Source organism: Chiloscyllium punctatum, chromosome 32 (genome assembly GCF_047496795.1).
Source record: "Chiloscyllium punctatum isolate Juve2018m chromosome 32, sChiPun1.3, whole genome shotgun sequence".
In the NCBI taxonomy this organism is placed as follows: Eukaryota; Metazoa; Chordata; class Chondrichthyes; order Orectolobiformes; family Hemiscylliidae; genus Chiloscyllium; species Chiloscyllium punctatum.
This window is the reverse complement of record NC_092770.1, coordinates 41,607,518-41,634,017: the sequence shown is the minus strand read 5'-3', so window position 1 is coordinate 41,634,017 and position 26,500 is coordinate 41,607,518. Positions and strand designations below refer to the sequence as shown.

The 26,500-nt window shown below is 42.8% G+C and overlaps 1 protein-coding gene across 1 annotated transcript in view; it reads right to left on the bottom strand.

The window, feature by feature from the left end:
• The window catches only part of LOC140458096 (uncharacterized), a 58,470-nt gene that overhangs the window by 13,570 nt on the left and 18,400 nt on the right, over positions 1-26,500 (bottom strand). Inside the window, exon 3 of the mRNA XM_072552165.1 lies at positions 9,920-16,638. Coding sequence (XP_072408266.1) covers positions 9,920-16,638 — 6,719 coding nt within the window. The remainder of the gene's footprint in view (positions 1-9,919; positions 16,639-26,500) is intronic.

Here is a 26,500-nt window from a genome sequence, read left to right as displayed (position 1 = left end):
TACGGTTCCTGGCCCCTAAATGATTCTTTTAACGTACAAAATTGCTTCTGTACAAATCCAAGTCTCATCTGGATTATGTGGTCGAAAACTAACTTCCAATGGATGCAAATAGAAGCAGGCAGAAATGTTATAGCCTATTTTTATCAGAGGCCAGGCAGATTTTAAGTGGGCTGGGGAGAGGAGGTGAGCATTTTTGTGCATCTTCTAATTGGGAGGACAGAGAAACTGGGAAGGGGTTATAGACTAGGGCTATAGTATAGACTAGTAGAGTTTTTACAGCAGGCTTCTTGGGGAGACGGAATTTTTTATTGTGAAGGTGTAGTGTGCACTGACTGACTCAGAGTAGTACATTCCAGGATTGCTCAGGGAACAAAGGAAAGGCTGAAAGATTTCTCGGAGATACCCATGCAAATAATTTATTTATCTACAACATGGGGAGTAGCATGGTTGGTTGCCTTCCTTGTCCTTCTGTCCCTCTGCTTTGTCTGGCTTCATGTATTTCCCATTTCTCATTCAGGACAAGTTACATCCCTGGAACAGAGAAACAGGAGGATGCCATTTTGCCCATATCCCTGAATACCCAAGAGAAGAATATATCTATCAGTCACATTTCTAAACTTAAAATTGACATCAGTTGCCATTTGTGCAAGAGTTACAAATTTCTACTACCCTTTGCAAATGGAAGTGTTTATTAACTTATTTTCTGAAATGATTCCTCAAATTGTTCCCTCTAATTTTCAGATTAAATCCTCTTGTCCTCTCTTCCCTATGAACAGAAATAGTTTCTATCCTCTAAACTCCTCTTAATATCCTCAAAAATTTAATTAAATATTTAACCTCCAAAATATCCACTAATCCAGCCCCAGCTTTTTTTGGAAATTTCACCCCGACATTCAGTCTGTCATTCCAATGTATCCTCAATTAGTTATTTTGTCCAGAGCGAGTCACAATACGAGACTTTGTAGCAAAGCTTCTATCCACTTACACTGTTATCTACTAGTTATAAAGGCCAACATTTTGCTTGATCTTTTAATTATTTTCTGCACCTTTTCATAACATTTTGAATATATATACATGGACACCCCTCACCCACCCTTCAACTCCCACTTCCAAGTCTCTTTGTTCTTCCACATATTAACTTTTCACCATGTAGGATATATCCTGCTCTAGTCTTCTTTTAGGCCCAAAGTGGATGACTTCACATTTGCCTGTATTGAAGCAATATTGCCATGGCTTTTTCTATTTACTTCATCTGGTTAATATTGGTCAAAATCCTGGGATTCCCTCCCTAACAGCATTGTGGATCTATCTACAGGATGTGGACTGCAGTGGTTCAAAAGGACAGCTCACCACTATCTTCCCAAGAACAAGTAGAGATAGGCAATAAATGTTGGCCCAGCCAGTGTTACCACATTCTATGAGTGATCAATTTTATGCTTCCATCTACACTGCTTATAATGCTGCCTATCTTTGTGTCATTAACAAATTTTCACATGGTTTTCTCTCTTGTCATCTGTCATTATTGCTGAATTGCTGAAGCTTCAAGAAGGATAATTGCCAGACACTCCTTGTCACATCCTGCAGATTAGAATATGCTCCTGTTGTTTGTCTCCTGCCTTTCCTAACTAGGCTAAACATTTGCTTTTCATTCCAAAAGGTCTTTGATTCCAAGTCAGGATGGTGTGTCACATGCAGGAGAGCTTTTAGGTGATGCTGTTCCCATGTAAACACTCTCCTTAATTGCAAAGTTTGGGAAGTAGTATTAGAGCGACTTTGATGATTTCCTTTATTGCATCTTGTAAAGAGTACACACTGCTGCCAGTATGCATTGATATTGGAAGGAAGTAATATTGAAAGTGGTAGAAGAGGTACCAATTGTCTTGGAAGGGGTAAGATTTTGGGTGTTGTTGGAGCTGTATCCCCCTCTAAAGTCGAAAAGAGTGTATTCCACTGCAATCCTGACTAGTGGCTTGCAGAGTTTGGAGAAGCTGTGGGGATCCAGGAAATGAGTTATTCATTGCATTTCTCTGACCTGCTGTTGTCAGTATGCAGTTTACATGGCTGGTTCAGTTAAGTAACACATAGCATATTAATAATGAATGATTCAGTGCTCGTAATGCTATTGACTATGAACTGTAAAAAACTAAATTCTCTCTTGTTGGAGATATTCACTGCCTTGCACTGTCTGGTGGAAACATTACTTGCCATGTAGGCCAAGTGGAATGTTGTTTAGGTCCTGCTACATATGGACATGGACCATATCAGTATGGTTCTGAACACTATTCCATCACCAGTGAATATCTTCATTTCTAATCTTGTATTGGAGGGTAGACAATTAATGAAACAGTTTTGTATATAGGCTATTACGATGGAACTCATGGGGCTCTTGTGGTACAATGGCAATGTCTCTATCTCTGAGCCAGGAGGTCTGGGTTCCAGTCCTACCTTCTCCAGAGGTGACTGACTTCCAATAACAACAACCATTTACCTTTGTGCTAAGTATGACTCTAAGTAAATAAAGTAGTTCCTCCTGATTCAAATTGTGAGTTTTGCATGACGTCAAAATCAGTCAAATGTTTCCTTGAAGTCAAGAACAATCACTGTCATTTCACATCTTACTTTCCACATGTGGACCAAGCCTATAATAAAGTTAGGAGCTAAGTATTCCTGACAGAGCACAAACTGAGCATTGCTGAGCACTTAATTGTCATTTGAGTGCCAGTTAGTAGTCAATGACACTCTCCACTACTTTACTGATGATCAAGAGAAAGTGAATGGGTACACAATGACAAATTATATTTATCCTTGTCTTTATAGAGAGGACAATACTGGACAATTATTTAAAAAGTCGATTAAGTGTTTAGTATTGTAGTTGCAGTGGGACTGTTAGGCTAGAGTTCAACATGTTTTCAAGACTAGAGCCAAGATGTTGTCAGGGCCCATAGCCTTTGCGGTATCTTGTATCTTCAGCTGTTGTATGGTATCACATGGATTGAATCAAACTTGTTAAAAACAATCATCTGTGGTTATGGGGACTGCAGAGGGGAGTTGAGATAGAAAATCCCATGAAGTGATGACAGTTCAATTCAAAATGTAATGTAATTGGACATCAAGGAGACCTGGCTAGATTTTGTCTTGTTGGATGGTAGGTTCCTGACATTTTCACTTATCAGCCAAGTCTGATATTGTCCAGGTTTTGCTTGTATATGGAATCAGGATGTTTCAAAATCTGAGGAGTCACAAAAGACACTGAATGTTGTGTAGTCTTCATCAAATATTCCAAGTCCAGAGGGGTGGGAATCAGAGCTGCATATCTGAGAGGGGGGCAGTTGCAGATGGGGCAGTGACAGGATGTAGTGAATCTATCAGGAAACATTCTCACACGATGAAACAAAGGAATCAGTTAAAGTGTATCTGCTTTAACACAAGAAGTGCCAGAAATAAGAGTGACGAACTTAGAGCATGGATCAGTACTTGGGGCTACGATGTTGTGGCCATAATGGAGATGTGGGTTTTACAGGGGCAGGAATGGTTGCTTCCATGGTTTAGAACATTTATAAAGAACAGGGAAGGTGGAAAAAGAGGAGGGGGTGCAGCATTGCTAATCAGAGAGTGCATCACAGCTACAGAAATGAACATTGTTGAGGAAGGTTTGCATACTGAGTCAGTACAGGTAGAAGTTAGGAACAGCAAGGATGCAGCCATCTCACTGGGGGTTTTCTACAGATCCCCTAATAGCAGTAGAGAGATTGAAGAACTCATAGGTGGACAGATTCTAGAAAAATGCAGATGTAGCAGGGTTGTTGTTATGGGTGATTTCAATTTTCCCAATATGGACTGGAACCTCCTAAGTGCAGATGGTTTGGATTGGAAACATTTTTGTTAGGTGTGTTCAGGAGGGTTTCCTGACTCAGTCTGTAGACAGACCGACGAGGGGAGAAGCCATTTTGGATTTGGTGCTCAGCAATGAGCCAGACAGGTATCAGATCTCTGGTTGGGAGAACACTTTGGTGACAGTGATCACAACTGCCTCACATTTACCATAGTCTTGGAGAGGAAAAGGAGCAGTTACCAAGGGAAGATATTTAATCGGGGAGAAGGAAATTATGATGCTATCAGGTAGGAGTTGGCAAGTACAGATTGGGAGCAATTGTTCCACAGAAAGGGCACAGCAGACATGTGGAGACTATTTAAGAAGCAGTTGTTGCGAGTGATGCATGAATTTGTTCCTCTGAGACAGGTAAGAAGGGGTAAGATTAAGGAGCCTTGGATGACAAGAACAAAGGAGCTTCTTGTCAAAAGGAAGAAGGCAGCTTATGTAAGGGGGAGGAAGCAAAGATCTAGCACAGCCTTAGAGGATTACAGGCTTGCTAGAAAGGAGCTCAGAAATGGACTGAGGAGAGCCAGGAGGGGGAAGTAAAAAGACTTGGCAAGAAGGATTAGGGAAAACCCAAAGGCATTTTACTCATACGTGAGGAATAAGAGAATGATTAGGGAGAAGGTAGGGCCAATCAGGGATAGCGTAGGGAACTTGTGCATGGAGTCTAAGGAGATAGGGGAATCCCTAAATGAATTTTTTGCTTTGGGACCTTGTTGTGAATGAGAACTTATAGAAGCTGGGATACAGGCTTGACCAGATCAAGATTGATGAAGTTGATGTGCTGGAAAGTTTGGAAAACATTAAGATTGATAATTCCCCAGGGCCAGACCAGATTTATCTTAGGCTGCTCCGGGAAGCGAGAAAGGAGGTTTTAAGCCACTGGTGAAGATCTTTGCCTCCTTACTCTCTACGGGAGTCATACTGGAGAATTGGAGGGAGGTGAATGTTGTTCCTCTTTTCAAGAAAGGGAATAGGGAAATCGCTGGCAATTGTAGACCAGTCAGTCTTACGTCTGTGGTCAGCAAAGTTTTGGAAAGAATTCTGACGGATAGGATTTATGACTATTTGGCAAAGCATAGTGTGATTAAAGGCAGTCAGCATGGCTTTGTGAGGGGCAGGTCATGCTTCACAAATCTTATTGAGGTCTTTGAGGAGGTGACAAGACAGGTCGACAAAGGTCGAGCAGTGGATGTGGTGTATGTGGACTTCAGCAAAGTATTTGATAAGGTTCCCCATGATATGTTCATTCATAAAGTCAGGACGTATGGGATACTGGGAGAGTTGGCTATCTGAATTCAGAATTAGTTGGCTGACAGAAGGCAGAGAGTAGTTGCAGATGGAAAGTATTCTGCCTGGAGGTCAGTGTTGAGTGGGGTCCTACAAAGCTCTGTTCTTGGGCCTCTGCTCTTTGTAGTTTTTATAAATTACTTGGATGAGGAGGCTGAGGGATGGGTGAGTAAATTTGCAAATGACGCTAAGGTTGGAGGTGCCATTGATAGTATCGAGGGCTATTGCAGGCTGCAGTGCATCATAGACAGGATGCAGAGCTGGGCTGAGAAATGGCAGATGGAGTTCAACCTGGATAAATGCAAAGTGATGCATTTTGGAAGGTCGAACTTGAATGCTGAATAAAGGATTAAAGACAGGATTCTTGGCAGTGTGGAGGAACAAAGGGATCTGGGTGTGCAAGTACATAGATCCCTCAAAGTTGCTTCTCAAGTGGATAGGGTTGTTAAGAAAGCATATGGTGTTTTGGCTTTCATTAACAGGGGGATCGAGTTTAAGAGCCGTGAGGTTTTGCTACAGCTGTACAAGTTCCTGGTGAGACCACACTTGGAATATTGCGTCCAGTTCTGGTCACCTTACAATAGGTAAGATACAGAGGCTTTGGAGAGGGCGGAAAGAAGGTTTCCCAGGATGCTGCCTGGACTGGAGGGCTTGTCTTGTGAAGAAAGGTTGAATAGGCTCGGATTTCTCTCTCTGGAGAGAAGGAGGAAGAGAGGAGACATGATTAAGATATACAAGATAATGAGAGGAACAGATAGTGTCAATAGCCAGAGACTTTTCCCCAGGGCAGGATTCACTGGCATGAGGCATTATAGTTTTAAGGTATTAGGAGAAAGCTATAGAGAGGACGTGAGAGGTAGGTTCTTTACACAGTGAGTTGTGAATGCATGGAATGCGTTGCCAGCGGTGGTGGTGGAAGCAGAGTCATTAGGGACATTTAAGTGATTGCTGAACATGTATATGAATATCAGTGAGTTGAGGGGTGTGTAGGTTAAGTTATTTTATTTTACATTAGGATTAGCCTTCGGCACAACATCATGGGCCAAAGGGTCTGTTCTGTGCTGTACTTTTCTATGTTCTATGTTCTGACCTCATGATGGAGGGTAGAATTTTTTTTAGATTCGCTACAGCGTGGAAACGGGCCCTTTCGGCCCAACCTGTCCACACTGACCCACCGAAAAGTAACCCACCCAGACCCATTTCTCTCTGACTAATGCACCTAACACTCTGGGCAATTTAGCATGGCAAATTCACCTGGTCTGCAATCTTTGGATATTGAAAGGAAACCGGAGCAAACCCTCACAGACACAGGGAGAATGTGCAAACTCAACACAGAGAGTCACCCGAGGCTGGAATCAAACCTGGGATCCTGGTGCTGTGAGGCAGCAGTGCTAACCACTGAGCCACCGTGCACCCCATCAGTGATGAAGTCGTTGAAGATGGTTGGGCCAAGGACACTACCCTTAAGAATTCCAACAGAAATGTCTGTGTGTGGGTGATGTGTACAGTTGGTCTCCTGACCTGAGGAAGGGTGTTCTGGCTATGGAGTGAGTGCAATGAAGGTGTACCAGCCTAATTCCTGGGCGGCAGGACTGACATATGAAGAGAGTCTGGATCAGTTAGAACCATATTAGAAGAATGGGGGGAAATGACACAGAAAACTATAAGATTCTATCACTAGACATGATAAACACAGGAAGTTTGTTCCTAATAACTCGGCAGTCTAGAATGAGGGATTACGGTTTAAGGATATGCGGTAGGTCATTTAACAGTGAGATGAGGAGGATTGTCTTCTCCCAAGTGATCCTGAGGAATTCTCTGCCACAGAAAGTGGTTGATCACAAAAAAATTGAAGTTTTCAAGAAGGAGTTACATCCAATTGTTAGGGTTAAAGGGTATGGGGAGAAAATTGGAACAGGAGATTTAGTTGGATTGTTATCATGTTTATATTGAATGAATGAGCAGTCTTGAAGAGCCAAATTGCCTCCTCCTTCTGTTATTTCTATGTCCTGGAGATGAAGTGACTGACCTCCTACAGTCACAGCCATTTTTCTTCATGCCAGATTTGACTCCAACCAAGAGGCTATTTTTTCCCCTTTAATTCCCATTGACATTAGTTTTGCCAGAGCTCCTTGATGCCACACTTGGTCAAATATGGCCTTGATGGTAAGGGCAGTCACTCTCATCTTTTTTTCTAGAGCTTAATTCTTTTGACCATGTTTGAACCAAGGCTGAAATGAGATCAGAAACCTAGTGGCACTGGTAGAACCCAAACTGAGCATCAGTAATCAGGTTAGTGCCAAGCAAGTGCTGTTTGATGGTAGTGTTGTTGACCCCTCCCATTACTGTACTGATGACTGACTCTACACTGACGGGATGATAATAGGCCAGGTTGGACTTGTTCTGCTTTCTGTGTATTGGAGCTATCTGGGTAAATTTACACTTTTGTCAGGTTGATACAGGTCAAACCTGTACTGGAAGAGTTTGGTTAGGGGAACAGCAAGTTCTCGAGTGTATGTCTTCAATGTTATAGCAGTATGTCGTCAGGAACTATAATTTTTGAGGTATCCAGTACCGCCAATCATTTCTTGATACCACATGGAGTGAATCAAATTAGTTGAAGACTGGTATCCGTGATGCTGTGAATCTCTCCATTCTCGCAGCACTTCTGGCTGACAATATTGCAAATGCTTCAGTCTCATCTTTCGTACCAATGTTCTGGGCTCCCCCATCATTGAGGTTAGGAATATTTGCAGAGTCTCCTCAAGTGAACTATTTAGTTATCCACCACACTTGACAATTGGATGCAACAGGACTGTAAAGCTTAGATGGGCTCTGTTGGTTGTGGAGTCTCTTAGCTTTGTTTATCACTTGCTGCTTATGCTGCATGCATATGTAGTACTGTGCTACTACGAAGAAGGTGGTGGTAAGCCAGCTTATTGAACCGTAGTAATTCGTATGCTGCTCGGAAAGGGTTCCAGGATTCTATTTCAACAACAGTGAATAAATAGTGAGACAGTTCTAAATTTAGCTTGGAGGGGAATTTACAGGTGAGATTTCAATTCATTGTCCTACTAGATGGTACAGCTTGAGAATTTGCAAGGTGCTGCCAAAGGAGTCTTGACATGGTGCTGCAATACATCTTGTTATACAGACTTCTGTCACAGCGTGTCAACGGTGGAGGGAGCAGATGTTTCGCTTGCTGGATGGTATGATGATCAAGCAAGCTACCTTGGCTCGAATGGTATCAACTTGCTAAGTGTTGTCACAGCTGTGCTTATTGAGGGGCAAGTAGAGAGTATTTCATCAGACTCCTAATTTGTGCCTCATAGGTGTAGGGGGAGATTTGGTGCTTCAAGAGTTGTTACTCTCCATAGAATTCCAAGCCACTGGTTAACTCTTGTCGTATTTCTACTGCTGGTCTAGTTAAACTTTTAAATCCCAGATCATTGGTTATGTAGAGGGGGGTGGAGGATAATGTGGTGATGTTAATGTATTTGAATAAGCAGAAATTAAGGTTGTTGATTCTATTTTAAGTGGCATATCTATTGATTCCCAAAAGGTAATACAGCCAATAAGTCACAAGTCAGGAGTATGATTGGATATAGCACTGAAAAGCCCAACACCATCTAACACAATTGATTAACATCTCTACTGTGAATATTGAACCCCTCCATCGTTGGCAAAATATAGCTGCAATGTGTCTTAACTGGAAATGGTTGGCAATAACTTGAAGACTTCTTCAGCCTTACCTTCCAGATTCTTGCCCTTCCCCTTCCTGAAAGAACAAAAGAATCAGGGACTGGTGAACACCATACCCTCCAAGTTTCCAACAACATTCCATGGCCAATAAAAGCAAAGTATTATTGATGCTAGAAATCCAAAATTAAAATAGAAAGCGCTGAAAAAACCCAGTAGATCCAGCAGCATCTTTGGAGAGAGTCCAATGTGACTCTTCTTCAGAACTTCAGTACATTCGACTCAAAATGTTAACTTTTTCTCTATAAACAGATACTATCAGACTTACTGAATTTCTCCAGCAGTTTCAGTTTTCATTTCAATATTCTGACTTTGGCCTGTGTCACTGTTACTTCGTATTGTTTCTGTCAAAAATCTTGGAACTCCCTATCTGACCTCAGTCTTGGGTGGTAATTGAGATGCAAAGTGATGCCAACAGCACAGGTTCAATTCCTGTACTGGCTGAGGTCAGCATAAATGTCCTACATTCTCAACCTCTCCCTTCACCTGAGGATTAGTGACTCTCAGGTGAGAAAGCAGCTGTATGGTCCTCTGGGAATTGGTGACTTCATTTTTACAGTATACAGTCTGGATGGTTATAGAGGTTTGTCATAAGCGCCTTAACAACTGTTTTTTTAGATTACATTACAGTATGGAAACAGGCCCTTCGGCCCAACAAGTCCACACCGACCCACCGAAGCACAACCCACCCATACCCCTACATTTACCCCTTACCTAACACTACGGGCAATTTAGCATGGCCAATTCACCTGGCCTGCACAGCTTTGGACTGTGGGAGGAAACCGGAGCACCCGGAGGAAACCCACGCAGTCCTGGGGAGAACGTGCAAACTCCACACAGTCAGTCGCCTGAGGCGGGAATTGAACCTGGGTCTCTGGCGCTGTGAGGCAGCAGGGCTAACCACTGTGCCACCATCCCGCCCACCATTCTCAGCACCGAAGCACACATCTCAACAACGAATATTTAAAGAAAAAATAAAGTTTTTTGTCTTACCTCGGCTTCTATCCAGGTTTTTTTCAACTTAGGGAAAAATTGATAGCAGGATGATATGTATTTGTGATAAGTCCACCCAGGGCGGCAGGAATGTTTAGAGTTCTGAACGGGTGCTTCAGACTTTATCTCAACATAAGGGTGAGATTCATCCAATTTTTGCTTCTCAGTAGAATGTTGTGGATAAGTTTTTTTACGATGCAGTAGCGTTGCAAGTCCTGATGAAGTTACTTCTCTTTGTAAAACAGAAAGTGGTTCTTCAGGATTTGCTGCAGAATGAGCTCCAACTTCAGGGTAAGGTGGTGATTTCATTCTAGGATTATGGAAAGATTCCATTCCAGTATAAGGGTGAGGGTCTAAACTAAGGTACGGGGATGGTTCAAGCAAAGGTTTCATTTTGGGACGAGATGGTTGTGCCTTTTTAGAATAAGGCAGAGATCCCCTTTCAGAACGAAGTTGGGATGGTGTTTCAAGATGTGATGAGGTCATAACTTCAGGATAAGGATGAAATGCCATTTGTGGATTAGGTGGTGACATCACTTCTTGATAATTAGAATGTCCCACATCAGGATAGGTTAGAGGTAGCTGTTTAGGATGAGCTGAGGACTTCACTTTAGCATAAGGTGAAGCTATTACTTTCGGATATGATGAAGTTTTTAGTTTAAGATAACTTGGAGATATTATTTCAGGCTTAGGTTGGGATATCATTTTTTCATAAGGTAGAGACTTCAGCTCAGGATGATGTGGGGACATCATTTGAGGAAATGCTGAAGAAGCCGCTTTAGCAAAAGGTTTACGTGCTACTTCAAGATAAGCAGGAGTCCTCATTTCAGGAGGATGCATCAATACCGTTTCAGAATAAGTTGGATGGGCTACTTCAGGTGATGGTGGGGATCTCATGACAAGTGATGGGGAACTCATATCATGTGAGTAAGGGGAAAATGAAGATAGCATGCCAGGTGAGGACAGAGAGGCCATATCAAATGAGGATGGAGGAGCTCGATCATGTGAAGGCAGATAGGATGGAACACGTGTTAATTCAGGTGATAATGAAGATGTCTTGCCAGGTGAAGGTGGAAGTGCCAAGTCAGGAGATGACACCATATCAGAGGTTGTCAGAATTACCCCATCAGCTGATAATGAAGATGCCAATCCAGGTAATTGCAGTAATTCCACTTCAGGTGAAGATCGAGGTACCAATTCAGATGAAAATGGCGGTGCAAATTCCGGTGAAAATGGTGATATCACTTCCAGTGGAAATGGCGACGCCATGTCAAATGAAGATACTGATGCTGCTTCAGGTGAAAATAGTGATGCCACTTCAGGTGATGATGATTGTGCCATCTCAGTTGAAAATGGTGAAGATACTGTTCGTTCAAGTGGTGCCACATCAGGTGATCTTGGTGCTGCCACTTCAAGTGAAGATAGGGATTTGAATTCAGGTGCTCGTGGTGGCATCAATTCAGGTGAAAACAATGTTGCTACTTTAGGTGATTGGAATGGTGCAACTTCAGGTGAAGACTGTGAAGCCAATTCAGGTGATTGTTGTGGAGCCACATCAAGTGAAGATGATGGTCCCGATTCAGTTGACCATGGTTTTGCTATCTCAGCAGAAAACTGAGGTGCCAATTCAGGTGAAAGACCTAGTACCATGTCAGGTGATTGTAGTGCTGCGATAATAGGAAAAGTTGGTGCTGCTAATTCAGGTGACAATGGTGGCATCACTTCAGGTGAAGAAGATAATGCCAATTCAGATGACTGTGGTAATGCCACATTAGGTGAAGATAGTGATACCATTTCAGGTGATGACAATGATGGTACTAATTCAGGGGAATGTGGGGCTACTATAACAGGTAAAGAGGATGGTGCTGATTCAGGTATTTGTGATGATGCTACTTCAGCTGATTGCAGTAGTGCCAATTCAGATGATTGTGGTGGTGCAACTTCAAGTGAAGAAGGTGCCACTTCAGGGGAAGGTGATGGTCCTAGTTCTGGTGATCGAGGGGCTGCCATGTTAGGTAAAGATGGAGGTGTCAGTTCAGGTGAAGGTACTAACACTATTTCAGGTGATTGTGCTAGTACCCTTTCATGTGAAGGAGGAGCCAGTTCAGGTGATCTTGGTAGTGCCACATTAAGTGGTTGTGGTGATGGCACATCAGGTGAAGATGGTGGTGCCATTTCGGGTGATTGTGGTGATGCCAGTCCAGGCGATCGTGGTGGTGCCACGTCAGGTGAAGCTGGCAGCATAAATTGAGGTGATTGTGGTAATGTTAACTCAGGTGATTGTGGTGCTGCCACATCAGGTGCTCGTGGCACTGCCGCATCAGGTGATTGTGGTGATGCCAATTCAGGTGGTCGTGGTGCTGCCACTGCAGGTGAAGATGGTATATTGAATTCAGGTGATTGCTGTGATGCTAATTCAGGTGAATGTGGTGATGTCATATCAGGTGAAGATGCCGATGCTAGTTCAGGTGATTGTGGTGATTGTGGTGGTGCTAATTCAGGTGCTCGTGGTGGTGCCACATCAGGGGAAGATGATGGTTTGAATTCAGGTGATCGTGGTGCTGCCACCTCAGATGAAGGTGGTGGTGCCACTTCAGGTGAAAGTGGGGGTGCCAGTTCAGGTGATCGAGGTGGTGCCACATTGGTTGATTGCGGTGGTGCCACATCTGATGAAGATGGTGGTGCCAATCCAGGTGATTGTAGTGGTGCCACATCAGGTGAAGGTTGTGGTGCCACCTCAGGTGATCGTGGTGGTGCCACATCAGGTGAAGATTGTGATGCCACACCAGGTGAAAGTGGTGGTGCCACCTCAGGTGAAGGTGGTGGTGCCACATTTGGTGATCCTGGTGCTGCCACATTGGGTGTTCGTGGTGCCACATCAGATGAAAGAGATGGTGCCAGTCCATGTGATTGCAGTGGTGTCACATCAGATGAAGGTTGTGGTGCCACACCAGGTGATCGAGGTGGTGCCATATTAGGTGATTGTAGTGGTCCCACATCAGTTGAAGGTGGTGGTCCCACATTAGGTGAAGATTGCGGTACCACATCAGGTGATCGAGGTGGTGCAATATCAGTTGAAGGTGGTGGTGCCACACCAGGTGAAGGTGGTGGTGCTACATTAGGTGATTGAGGTGGTTCCACATCAAATGAAGATGGAACTGCCAATTCAGGAGATCGAGGTGGTGTTATATCAGGTGAAGGTGGTGGCGCCACATCAGGTGACCATAGTGCTGCCACATCAGATGATTGAGGTGGTGCCACATCAGGTGATTGTGGTGGTGCCACATCAGGTGATCGAGGTGGTGCTGCATCAGATGATTGAGGTGGTGCCACATCAGGTGATTGTGGTGGTGCTGCATCAGGTGAAGGTTGTGGTGCCACATCAGGTGAAGGTGGTGGTCCCACATTAGGTGAAGGTTGTGGTGATACATCAGATGATTGAGGTGGTGCCACATCAGGTGATCGAGGTGGTGCTGCATCAGATGATTGAGGTGGTGCCACATCAGGTGATTGTGGTGGTGCTGCATCAGGTGAAGGTTGTGGTGCCACATCAGGTGAAGGTGGTGATCCCACATTAGGTGAAGGTTGTGGTGATACATCAGGTGACCATAGTGCTGCCACATCAAATGATCGAGGTGGTGCCACATCAGGTGATCGAGGTGGTGCCACATCAGGTGAAGGTTGTGGTGCCACATCAGGTGAAGGTGGTGGTCCCACATTAGGTGAAGGTTGTGGTGATACTTCAGGTGATCGAGGTGGTGCCACATCAAATGATTGTGGTGGTGCCACATCAGGTGATCGAGGTGGTGCCACATCAGATGATTGTGGTGGTGCTGCATCAGGTGAAGGTTGTGGTGCCACATCAGGTGAAGGTGGTGGTCCCACATTAGGTGAAGGTTGTGGTGATACATCAGGTGACCATAGTGCTGCCACATCAAATGATCGAGGTGGTGCCACATCAGGTGATCGAGGTGGTGCCACATCAGGTGAAGGTTGTGGTGCCACATCAGGTGAAGGTGGTGGTCCCACATTAGGTGAAGGTTGTGGTGATACTTCAGGTGATCGAGGTGGTGCCACATCAGATGATTGTGGTGGTGCTGCATCAGGTGAAGGTTGTGGTGCCATATCAGGTGATCGAGGTGGTGCAATATCAGTTGAAGGTGGTGGTGCCACACCAGGTGAAGGTGGTGGTGCTACATTAGGTGATTGAGGTGGTCCCACATCAAATGAAGATGGAACTGCCAATTCAGGAGATCGAGGTGGTGTTATATCAGGTGAAGGTGGTGGCGCCACATCAGGTGACCATAGTGCTGCCACATCAGATGATTGAGGTGGTGCCACATCAGGTGATTGTGGTGGTGCCACATCAGGTGATCGAGGTGGTGCTGCATCAGATGATTGAGGTGGTGCCACATCAGGCGATCGAGGTGGTGCCACATCAGGTGATCGAGGTGGTGCTGCATCAGGTGAAGGTTGTGGTGCCACATCAGGTGAAGGTGGTGGTCCCACATTAGGTGAAGGTTGTGGTGATACATCAGGTGATCGAGGTGGTGCCACATCAGATGATTGTGGTGGTGCCACATCGGGTGATCGAGGTGGTGCCACATCAGGTGAAGGTGGTGGTCCCACATTAGGTGAAGGTTGTGGTGATACATCAGGTGACCATAGTGCTGCCACATCAAATGATTGAGGTGGTGCCACATCAGGTGAAGGTTGTGGTGCCACATCAGGTGATCGAGGTGGTGCTACATCAGGTGATTGTGGTGGTGCTGCATCAGGTGATCGAGATGGTGCCACATCAGGTGAAGGTTGTGGTGCCACATCAGGTGACCATAGTGCTGCCACATCAAATGATCGAGGTGGTGCCGCATAAGATGATTGTGGTGGTGCTGCATCAGGTGAAGGTTGTGGTGCCACATCAGGTGAACGAGGTGGTGCCACATCAGGTGATTGAGGTGCTGCTACATCAGGTGAAGGTGGTGGTGCTACATCAGGTGAACGAGGTGATGCCACATCAGGTGATTGTGGTGGTGCCACATCAGGTGAAGATTGTGCCAAACCAGCTGAAAGTGGTGGTGCTACATCAGGTGAAGATTGTGGTGCCACATCAGGTGATTGTGGTAGTGCTGCATCAGGTGATCGAGGTGGTGCCACATCAGGTGAACGAGGTGGTGCCACATCTGGTGAAGACTGTGCCAAACCAGCTGAAAGTGGTGGTGCCACATCAGGTGAAGGTGGTGCTGCTACATCAGGTGATCGAGGTGATGCCACATCAGGTGATTGTGGTGGTGCCACATGAGGTGATTGTAGTGGTGCCATATCAGGTGAAGGTGGTGGTGGTGGTTCAGGCAAAAGAGGTGGTGCCACATCAGGTGATTGTCGTGCCACATCAGGTGAACGTGGTGGTCCCACATCAAATGAAGGTGGCTGTGCCAGTTCAGGTGATCGTGGTGGTGCCACATCAGGTAATTGTGGTGGTGCCAGTTCAGGTGAAGATGGTGTTACCAGTTCAGATGATCTTTGTGGTGCCACATCAGCTGAAGACAGTGGTGTCAATTCTGGTGAGCTTGGTGTTAGTTCAGGTGGTCGTGGTGGTGCCAATTCAGGTGACGATGGCAGTGCAGTGTTGGGTGCTTTTGGTGTTGTCTTCTCAGATGAAGATGAAGGTACCACTTCAGGTGAACGTGGTGATGTTATATCAGGTGAAGATGGTAGTACCATTTCAGGTGATTGAGGTGATGCAACCTCGAGTGAAGTTGCTGCCAATTTAGATGAAGATGGCAATGCCAATTCAGATGATGAAGATGCCAATTCCAGTGAGGATGGTGTCAATTCAGGTGATTGTGGTGATGCCACATCAGGTGAAGCTGACACTGCGATGTCTTGTGTTTGTGGTAAAGCCATAATGGGTGAAAGTGCAAATCCAGGTGATTGTGGTGGTGCATCTTCATGCAAAGCTGGCAATGGCAATTCATGTGAAACTGGCAGTGCCAATCCAAGTGATTGGGGTGGTGCCCCTTCAGGTGACTGAGGTGGTGCCACTTCAGGTGATTGAGGTGGTGCCACTTCAGGTGCATTTGGAAGTATTGCAACAGGCACTGAATGAGGTGCCATTTGGGGTGAACCATAAGGTTGAGCTGCCGCTTTGGGTGAAGATGGTGGTAGTACTTCAGGAACAGGCACTGGTTTCATTTCAGGAGGTGACGCTGGAGACCCATCAGGAGTTGGTAAGAGTGTCATTTTGGAATTCAGTGGTGGTGCCACTTCACCATTTGTTAGAGATACATCATCAGGATAAGGTGAATGTGTCATCTCAGTAGAAGGCTGTGCTAGAACCTCAGAATAATACTGTTGCTCTATTTCATCATTACTGGTGAGATTTAATGAAGGACCAGCAGTGTTGATGACCTTGGGATCAGGAAGAGGTTCCACCATGCGGTTAAGAGGTTTTGTAACTTCAGGAGAAGCATGGTATTCCTTTAGTTTATCATTCTCAGGATAAGATACTCCATCTGTGTAAGGGTGAAGGTAACTTCGTTGGTTATCAGCATACTCACGATAAAATACTACTTCAGAAGGATTTGGCGATACCTCATGGAATGGAGGTTGTGTCTGTTCAAGATTATAGTAAGGATTCATACCTTTCTTGTTTTCTGAATAAAGTTGTTCTAACGTTTGCCGCTTCTTCAACACACCCAATAAGTTCTGAATATTGGAAGCTGAGGTTAAATTAGATAAACAAGCTGAAACAAGTGCACAATGAATTCTCTTCAATACCATCACTTATGTTTATGGTTAGATTAATGTGACTTAATGCCATTGTGAAACATCTGCAGAATGCCTGTCACTGACCTGACAAATCAGGAGGGGAATCAAAATGATAGGTGCAAGAGAACTTATTGGTAATTCATATAAGTTTCTGATTAATTCATGATTAAACATCCATAATTGAACATTTAAATTTAAGGTGGGAGCACATTTCACATCACTATATAAAGTAATATTTATACATACATAGGCAAAGTATTTATTTGTTATCAGTGTCTCAAGTCTAATTGAGTAAAAGAAGTTCAATTCAATAATTTGAAAATAAACTGTTTTTTACTTGGTGGGATGTTTAATTCTTAATATGCCCGTGTACAGTCATACCTGGAAAAGGACACGGTTTTCATTTTGATGAAATGGGCATTAGAATAACATCATAAAATTAGACATGTATGCATCTGTGTTTTACATACAGAAGAAAGTCAAGACTGCAGATACTGGAGATCAGAGTCGAGATTTTGGTGCTGGAAAAGCACAGTAGCGTCCAAGGAGCAAGAGAATCGATGTTTCAGGCATAAGCCCTTCATCAGGATGAGAAGCCTTCATTTCTGATGAAGAGCTTATGCCCAAAATGACTGTGTTAGGTATCAGAGGACATAGAAACATAAGAAACAGAAACAGAAATAGACCATTTGGCGCCCAGAGCCTCACTATGTCTTTCAGTAGGTTCACTGCTGATATGATTGTGGTCTTAACTCCCCTTTCCTGCCTGACCCGACATTTCTCTTGGCTCCCTAGTAGATCAAAATTGCTCCTCACTTCTTGTCTTAAATTCATAAACTGTTGTTGGCAATAATGCCACCACTTCTAAATTTCTCTTGAAAGGGAAACTTATTCTCAGTATCACACCATCAAACATCCCAGAATTTGATATATTTCAGTAAGATCCTTCATTCTTCCAAAAAAAATTCGAAAAACCATTCTTCCAACCTGCTCAACCTTTCCTTTGAAGGAAATTCATTTGTTCCAAGAATCAATATAGGGAGCCTTCTCTGCTTCCGATGGATAGGTGTAAGCAACCATTACAGAGAATTGTCAAAGATTTGAAGCAGTTGACAAAACATCAACCTTGGTAGTAATATCGCCAGAATATTTATATTGATGATGAAGTCAAAGCTAGTATGGTAAAGGACAGTGTTGCTGTTTGGTCTCGATGAATAACTAACTGATATTGAAGAGGAATTTGTTTCTCAACAATAATGAGACATGGACAGTTTACTCTAGACAAGAAAACAAGCCACACACTTTCACATTATCTGTTTTTAGAGACTACTCAAAATCAGATAGCAAGGTAACTAAGATTCTCCGACTGATATGGTTAAAAATCACACAACGCCAGGTTATAGTTCAACAGGTTTATTTGGAAGCAATAGCTTTCGGAGTGCTGGTCCTTCATCAGGTGGTTGTGGAGACTGACTGACATGGACATTCTGTAGAAGAGTGTTGAGATAAGATGGCAGGAAATTTGCAGATTGTCTGATGAGTGTTTGTTAAAAAAATTCTTGTACAACACGCTAATTGAAAGGAAAGAATCTCAGGGAGACCAGGTGTCTGAGCAATGCAAATCAGCCCATTAAAAGTGGACACTTCCCATGCACTACCACCCATGTGCACAGATCAAGACTTTCAGAGAACTCTGATGTGTTCAGCTAGCAAAAATCTCAATATTTATCAATGCCCAAAAAAACTCTAGTTGATGTCACAAAAATAATTGATTTTGATGGCTAAATCCCTTCTGAAGTAAGGGAACAAAATACTACACAATGCACCAGGCATAGTCTTACCAATGATGTGGAGGTGCCTGTGTTGGACTGGGCTGGACAAAGTTAAAAATCACACAACACCAGATTGTAGTCCGACAGGTTTATTTGGAAGTACAAGCTTTAGGAGTGCTGCTCCTTCATTAGGTAGGAGCAGCGCTTTGAAAGCTTGTACTTCCAAACAAACCTGTTGGACTATGACCTGCTTCAGTCTTACCAATGCCTTATGCAACCCTAATATTCCTTACTTATGTACTCACTTCCACTTGCAATAAAAGTCAAAATTCCATTTGCCTTACTTCTTATACCAGCATAATAATGTTTTGTGTTTCATGTACAAAAGTAGATAGCTTCAAATTTTGCTAAATTCTTGGTCATTCACTTAAACCTATCTAAATTCTAACAACTTCCTTCCCTGTTATCTCTGGTCCCACTTGGGAGAGGATGGGGAGTGGTTGGATGTTTGAGATAGGGTAACCAGTTGTTCAGGTTAGGTCAATGCAGTGGTTGGGGATATAGTGCGATTAGGGGAGCAGTTAGGTTGGGTTGGGGTAGTTGGGTGTTAGAAGAATAGTCAGCTGGTTCAGGGGGTCAATGGTAGTTGGGTTGTGTCTTGGGATAATGCTGCATGGGTGGTCTAATGGGTAGTCAGCTGGTCAGGAGATAGTCGACAGGTTGTGGTGTATTTAGGTTGAGTTGGGTGGAGGGAGTACTTGGGTGGTCAAAGGGCTTACCGGCCAATTGTGTGGCCGGTGATTGGACAGGGGATATTCCCAATAATTCCAACATAATTTCCACATATGTCTGGACATCATGACTTCTGCAGATTCCTGATGCACATCTTTTGTCATACACCACATCTTTGATGATCTGGAGACCAGAGAATTTGGGTGTAAATCTGTTGGTACACTGCCCCTCACCCCAACTCTGGCCTGCTACCAGAGGCCTGCCTCCAGGCAGTTCAAGAGTCCCTGCCACATGCTGAGACCTTTAGACTGAGTGAAAAATCTCAGGCAGCCACCAATAATTGGTGTTAACTGGTCATTAACAAATTCAATGAATCAAAGTACTGCAGATGCTGAAGATCTGAAAGGTCACTGGACTCAAAACGTTAACTGTGTTTTCTCTCAGCAGATGTTGTCAGACATGATGAGTTTCTTCAGCAATTTCTGTTTTTATTTCATGAACTGTTTCAACTGTTAGTGGGCAGGGGGTCAATGGGGCCTTGTCACTTGCCCCACTCATGCCTGCAAGATATTCTGCCATAGTATGCTGACAGGGAATTGGTGCGCTGGCAGCTGGTGCTAATTTTAGCATCTGCTCACCTCTATACCTAGAACTTGTGTGGACTGTGTCTTACCCAGTAACTCGGTTGTACTGAATAACAATGCTGTCAGACCTGCTGAGGAATGGACATAAAATAGTGGATATTCTAATACTTTTTTTTACAAAATATTTAAATCAAAATTACTCAGTAGCTAATTTTCCCCCATAACCAGTGTCAAGCCCAAGAACACTAACAGGTTGTATCATGCTGTGAAAATAATGGTGAGGCTATCAGCATTTGTTGTTACTGATGTTTAAAGTGCATTAAAACTTATGACAAGAGCATATACGCAATTAAACAGGATATTGCAGGAGCAAATAGGTGGCACTTAAGCCACCTCATTGGGGCAGGAAACATGTTGGTCAGCCCACTTAATAGTGGGAGAGGTCATGTATCAGTTTCTAATCTAGTTCTACGAGTAAGTCAGAGGTAGGAAGTAACCGATGCAAGAAACTCACAGTTCACAGCAGGATGTCAATTTGACTCATTACTGAGCCCGCTGGAATTTCCTGGTGACTTCCAAGATTGACTTTCCAGTGCCTCTCAGAGGCCAGTAGTCCACTGGAAGTGTCCATGTTCATAGCTAATTAGTTGTCAATTGAATGACCCAGCACAGAGAAGAGAAGGCTGAAGCCCTTACCTCTTACCTACCTTTCCCTCTCCTGTATCGCCTCCTCATCACCCCTATTCCAGATTTACACATCTGAATCCACAGACCGACAGTCTGTGGACCACTACCCCAAGCAACAACACTGACATTGCTAATAATGGAGAGCTGCAGCTTTGATTGACTGAAAGTTGCTGAGACAGTATTACTGCTGCCAGGCTCATAAATCCCCAAGAAAGCCTGATACTGGGTAGTTAAATGTCTAACTTAAATATGCCTTTTACTTAAAAACATGTTTTTCATTGTTCTACAAATGATGAGTCAGAACCCCATCACCATCACTAAATCCAGACCACTGTCTGAGATACAACATTACTCTGTGAGCTACATGAAAATGGCATCTAGCCACCCAGCTCCCCTTCAAATATATTGAATGGTGTAAAGTTTCCAAACCAATTTGATAGATATGGACTAAAGCTGGAATTTTAACAAAGTGATCATTGTCGTCTTGATGTCTTTTTAGTGACATAGTAAGTCTTAATTATTGCCAAACAATTGATCTTCATCGAAAAATTAACTTCGACAATTGTGAAGTCTTATATCTTCAGATTTCAAAGATTGTTGTGGAATTTTAGAGAAAAAAATACATAAATATACAGTTGCCCTGTAAAAGATGTTGTAACATTTGGATATTCCTCTGTCAATATTTTGCTGCACATAACTTGGATGATGTGAACATAAGAGGTATAGTTAGTAAGTTTGCAGATGACACCAAAATTGGAGATGTAGTGGATAATGAAGAAGATTACCTGAGAGTACAACGGATCTTGATCAGATGGGCCAATAGGCTGAGGAGTATCAGATGGAGTTCAATTTGGATAAATGTAAAGTGCTGCATTTTGGAAAGGCAAATCAGTGCAGGACTTACACTTAATGATAAGAAACTGGAGAGTGTTGCTGAACAAAGAGACCTGGGAGTGCAGGTTCATAGTTTCTTGAAAGTGGAGTTACAGCTAGATAGGATAGCAAAGGGGTGGTGTTTGGTATGCTTTCCTTTATTTGTCAGAGTATTGAGTGTAGGGGTTGGGAGGTCATGTTGAGGATGTCTAGGATGAACCATCTTTCCTCATAAGACAATTTCCTCTCAACCATTTGAATGCTTTTCTAAACTGCCTCCAACACAACCACATCCTTTCTTAAAAAAAGGAGACCAAAACCGCAGATATGGTCTTATCAGGGTGCTATAAAACTGTGGCCAAGTATCTCTACTATTACATTCTGTACCCCTTGCAATAAACAATAAATTTAATTTCTCCTCATAATCACTTGTTGTACCTGCACATACTAACCTTATATGATTCAAGTATAAGGACATACAGACCTCTTTGTACATCAGACCTGTGAAATCTCTTTCAATTTCAATATTATGATGCTGTTCTAAACTTCCTGTCAAAGTGTACACTTCATATTTCACTCTATGTGCCAATTTTTCGATCACTTGCTTAACCTTCACATATTCATTTGCAGACTCATTATATTCTCTTCAAAACTTACTTTCTTAACTCTTTGTGTCATCAGCAAATTTTACAATCATACATTTGGTTCCTTCATTCAAATCAGAATAGGTATTGTGAGGACATTGATTCCTGTGGTACTCCACTCATCATATTTGAGTAAACTGAGAAATGATCCATATTTTCCTATAGCTATTTTCTGCTGCCTAATCATCCTTCTAAGCATGTTAATATGTTATCTGACTCCATGAGTTCTGATTTTGCATAGCACAAAATGTTGTTTTTCTGTTTTACATTGTTATTTCCCATGAATTTGCCTATTGAGAACAAGAAAGAAAAATTTAACAAAATGGCCTATTTTCAGGAATTTCTGCAGTACCCTTTTCTAGATGAATACTACTATGCTTAAGTTCCTCTCGACATCTTTGATTCACAATTAGTTCTGGATGTCCTCCACAGCAGATACAGCTGCAAACTTTCTGTTCAATTCAACTGCAATTAATATATTTTTTATTACTAATCCTCTCGCCTCACTCTTTATAGAACCAATACTTGCTTACTCTTTATTCTTTATAAATGCATTCAGAAATGCTTACTGTCTGTATGTAGGTTTGCTCGCTGATCTGGAAGGTTCATTTCCTGACATTTCGTTACCTTACTAGGTAACATCTTTAGTGGGCCTCAGGCAAAGCAATGCTGAAAATTCCTACTTTCTATTATATGTTTGAGTTTCTTTGGACTGGTGATGTTATTTCCTGTGGTGAAGTCACTTCCTGTTCCTTTTCTCAGGGGGTGGTAGATGGGGTCTAACTCGATGTGTTTGTTGATAGAGTTCCAGTTGGAATGCCATGCTTCGGAGAATTCTCATGCGTGTCTTTGTTTGGCCTGTCCTATGATGGATATGTTGTTCCAGTTGAAGTGGTTCCTTCCTCATCCGTATGTGAGGATACTAGTAAGAGAGGGTCATGTCTTTTTGTGGCTAGGTGTTGTTCATGTAAACTGGTGGCTAGTTTTCTGCCTGTTTGTTCAATGTAGCGTTTGTTACAGTCCTTGCACAGTATTTTGTAAATGACATTAGTTTTGCTCGTTGTCTGTATAGAGTCTTTCAACTTCATTAGCTGCTGTTTTAGTGTGTTGGTGGGTTTGTGGGCTACCATGATGCTAAGGGGTCTGAGTAGCCTGGCAGTCATTTCCGAGATGTCTTTGATATAGGGGAGAGCGGCTAGGGTTTCTGGACATGTTTTGTCTGCTTGTTTGGGTTTGTTGCTGAGAAATTGGCAACACCCACCCACTCCACCCAAGAATTCCTGAAGACCATCAAAGATACTAAGATAGAAGAGGATGAAGTAATGGTCTACTTTGATGTAACAGCCCTGTTTACATCAATCAACATTGACCTGGCCAAAGAAACAATGACTACACTATTAGAAGACCCAAAAACACATACACCAAACACCACTAACTTCATCAACAGTATCATCAAGCTAGTGGACCTATGCCTTACCACACACTTCACCTTCAACAACAAAATCTACAGACAAACCAATGAAACACCCATGGGATCTCCAATATCAGGGTTCTTAGCAGAGGCAATAATGCAGAGACTTGAACAAACAACTCTGCCAACCATCCAATCCAAACTTTGGGTCTGCTATGTGGATGACACCTTTGTCATCACTAAACGAAACAATTTACAGAAGACCATCAAGACCATCACTAATACCCTTTAATGGCATAAAATTCACTAAAGAGGAGGAAAGCAACAACAAACTGCCATTCCTAGATGTCGCAGTAGAGCGAACAGCCAATGGGGAACTTCAAATCAGTGTCTACAGGAAAACAACACATACGGACCAAATACTGAACTACAGAAGCAATCATCCCAACACCCACAAACAAAGCTGCATCAGAACATTATTTCAATGAGCCAACACACACTGCAGCACAGAGGAACTATGTAGAGCAGAGGAAAATCACGTATACCGTCTATTCAAAAAGAATGGGTACCCAATGAAGACAGTCCACTGAATTCTCAGTAACAAACCCAAACAAGCAGCCATAACACTTCCTTAGCCACTCTCCCTTTGGTAGCCCACAAACCCACCAAACCCACCAACACACTAAAACAGCAGCTAATGAACTTGAAAGACCATATACAGACAATGAGCAAAACCAGTGTCACTTACAAAATACCGTGCAAGGACTGTAACAAATACTACATTGGACAAACAGGCAGAAAACTAGCCACCAGGATATATGAACACCAACTAGCCTCTAAAAGACATGACCCTCTCTCACTAGTATCCTCACTTACGGATGAGGAAAGACCACCACTTCGATTAGGACAACACATCCATCCTAGGATATGCCAAACAAAGACACGCACGAGGATTCCTAGAAGCATGGCATTCCAACCGGAACTCTATCAACAAACACATCGAGTTAGACCCCATCTACCACGCCCTGAGAAAAGGAAGAGGAAGTGACTTCACCACCGGAAATAATATCATCACAGGAAATAACATCACCAACCCAAAGAAACCCAAACATATAAATAGAAAGCTGGAATTTTCAGCATTGAAGATGTTACTTAGTAGGGTAATGAAACGTCTGGAAATGAACCTTCCAGCTCAGCAAGCAAACCTACATCTAAAACCTCAACCTGATCCACAAATCTCAAATCTCGCTATGCTTACTGTCTGTTTTAATATAACTAACTATGTTTTGTACTCTAATTTCTCCTTCCTTTTTTTCCTTCCATGTCAAATCATTGATATACTAGAGTCTTTGCAGTAACCCACCTAGCAATGTGGGAATGACCCATTTATTCCTACTCTCTACCTTCTGTGTGCAATTAATCTGTCTTTAGTCTATGCCATTACATCACCTCCTCTCTCTTCCTTTTTTCTAACCAGCTTCATTTGGAGGACTTTATCAAAAGCTTTCTGAAAATCTAAATCTGCTATGTCCATTGGGTGCTCTTTATCCATTTTGTTCACAACAGAGATGTGAGCAGCAAAGAAGTTACAGAGGAAATGTTTCGTCTCGGTGAGGGAGGGGAGATGTCTGTGAGTCTGAGTACCCTATTTCCAACCATTTCTGCTAAAAACCCACCATTAACCAGATGTGATTATTATGAAAAATATTCCTCCTCTGAAATTTCAGTTGCTGATAAAACAAATTAGTTAAGCCGGCGTTTTTTAAAAAAAGTTTTTGAGCAGTTTCTTTGAGTTATCAATAGGTTTTTATAAATCACCATTCAGAATTTCATAATTGGTATTTTTTCATTGATTGGCCTGGTAGTGCATCTCTCACTTCTTCTTCCTTTAACCATATCCTATTTCCTGTTCAGCTACTTTATAATTAATATGATGATAGAAATGTAATATTAGGAATCTACTGCTACAGGAAATAGGTGTCACATTATAGCAAGTTATATAAGGCATATTTAGTGTTTAACTAAGTACTATGGTGATGAGCACAGTGAGATAGGTGGCTGATCTTTCCCCAGGGAAGTGAAGAAAGGAACATCTCCTGGTCCCAAATAGTTCATCCTTTGGAAATTGACAAATTTAAAAGATAATTGCCATGGAGAATGGTTCACTGTCCAAGTGAAGGTGATGGACAGCCTGTCAATGCTAGAAAACAGGGGAGGCAATCAGAGGCCTTGGAGGTTCACCCTGCTGGGCAACAAGGTAACAACTTGGAAAATGGCCCATCAAGAGGGTGGCCTTTCAGAGACTTTTCAAAGCTTTCATCAAAAGCACAAAAACAGTGAAACCACCACTTAAGGCAGAGCGCCTCCATGGGGCTGCCTTTGACTTAACCTCACCACCCCCACCCCCTATCTTGGTAGGTAAGGAGAGCCTGATGCCTGCCAGATGCACTGGCAACATAGTCTGCCAATTGATGCCCACCATCATGCTCTAGAGAGAGAGAGAGAAAGCCCAATCTCAAGATGAAGCTGAGCAATAAACATTAGCCCAGACTATGCAACAGCCATCAGATCTTATCCAAATAGTTACATATATGTGAACAGGTAAACAGATACTCTCTTTATGGTCTCAACTGAAGCATAGTACTTCAGCGAACAGTGTGGTTCACTGTCTCACCTACATCAAACAATCAGACCTGCCTCGTGCTACATGAAGAACATTCTGTGTTTGAGCAACTTTAAATAAATCTTGTAATTGTAATTGATGTTTGCCAGCAACAGTCATGTTGATTATGTCCTTCATTTTACAACTCTGAAATACTAGCAACCACATTTCACTTTTTCCACAATAGATAGAATATATCAAAAATATATTTATTATGAGCTAGGAACTGAATAGTAATTTATAGTAATGAAATTTCAACATTTCCAAAACATTTACCTGAACATTAATCAATTATAACTCACCTCCACTAAAGATCCACAATATTTCTCAAGCTGAATAGCTATTTAAATGATTTCAAAGGCAGAAGGAATGAGTAATCCAATTGTGGAGGATATAATTATTGCATTTTAGAGGTTCATTTAAAATAAAATGCAAATAGTCCTGGATG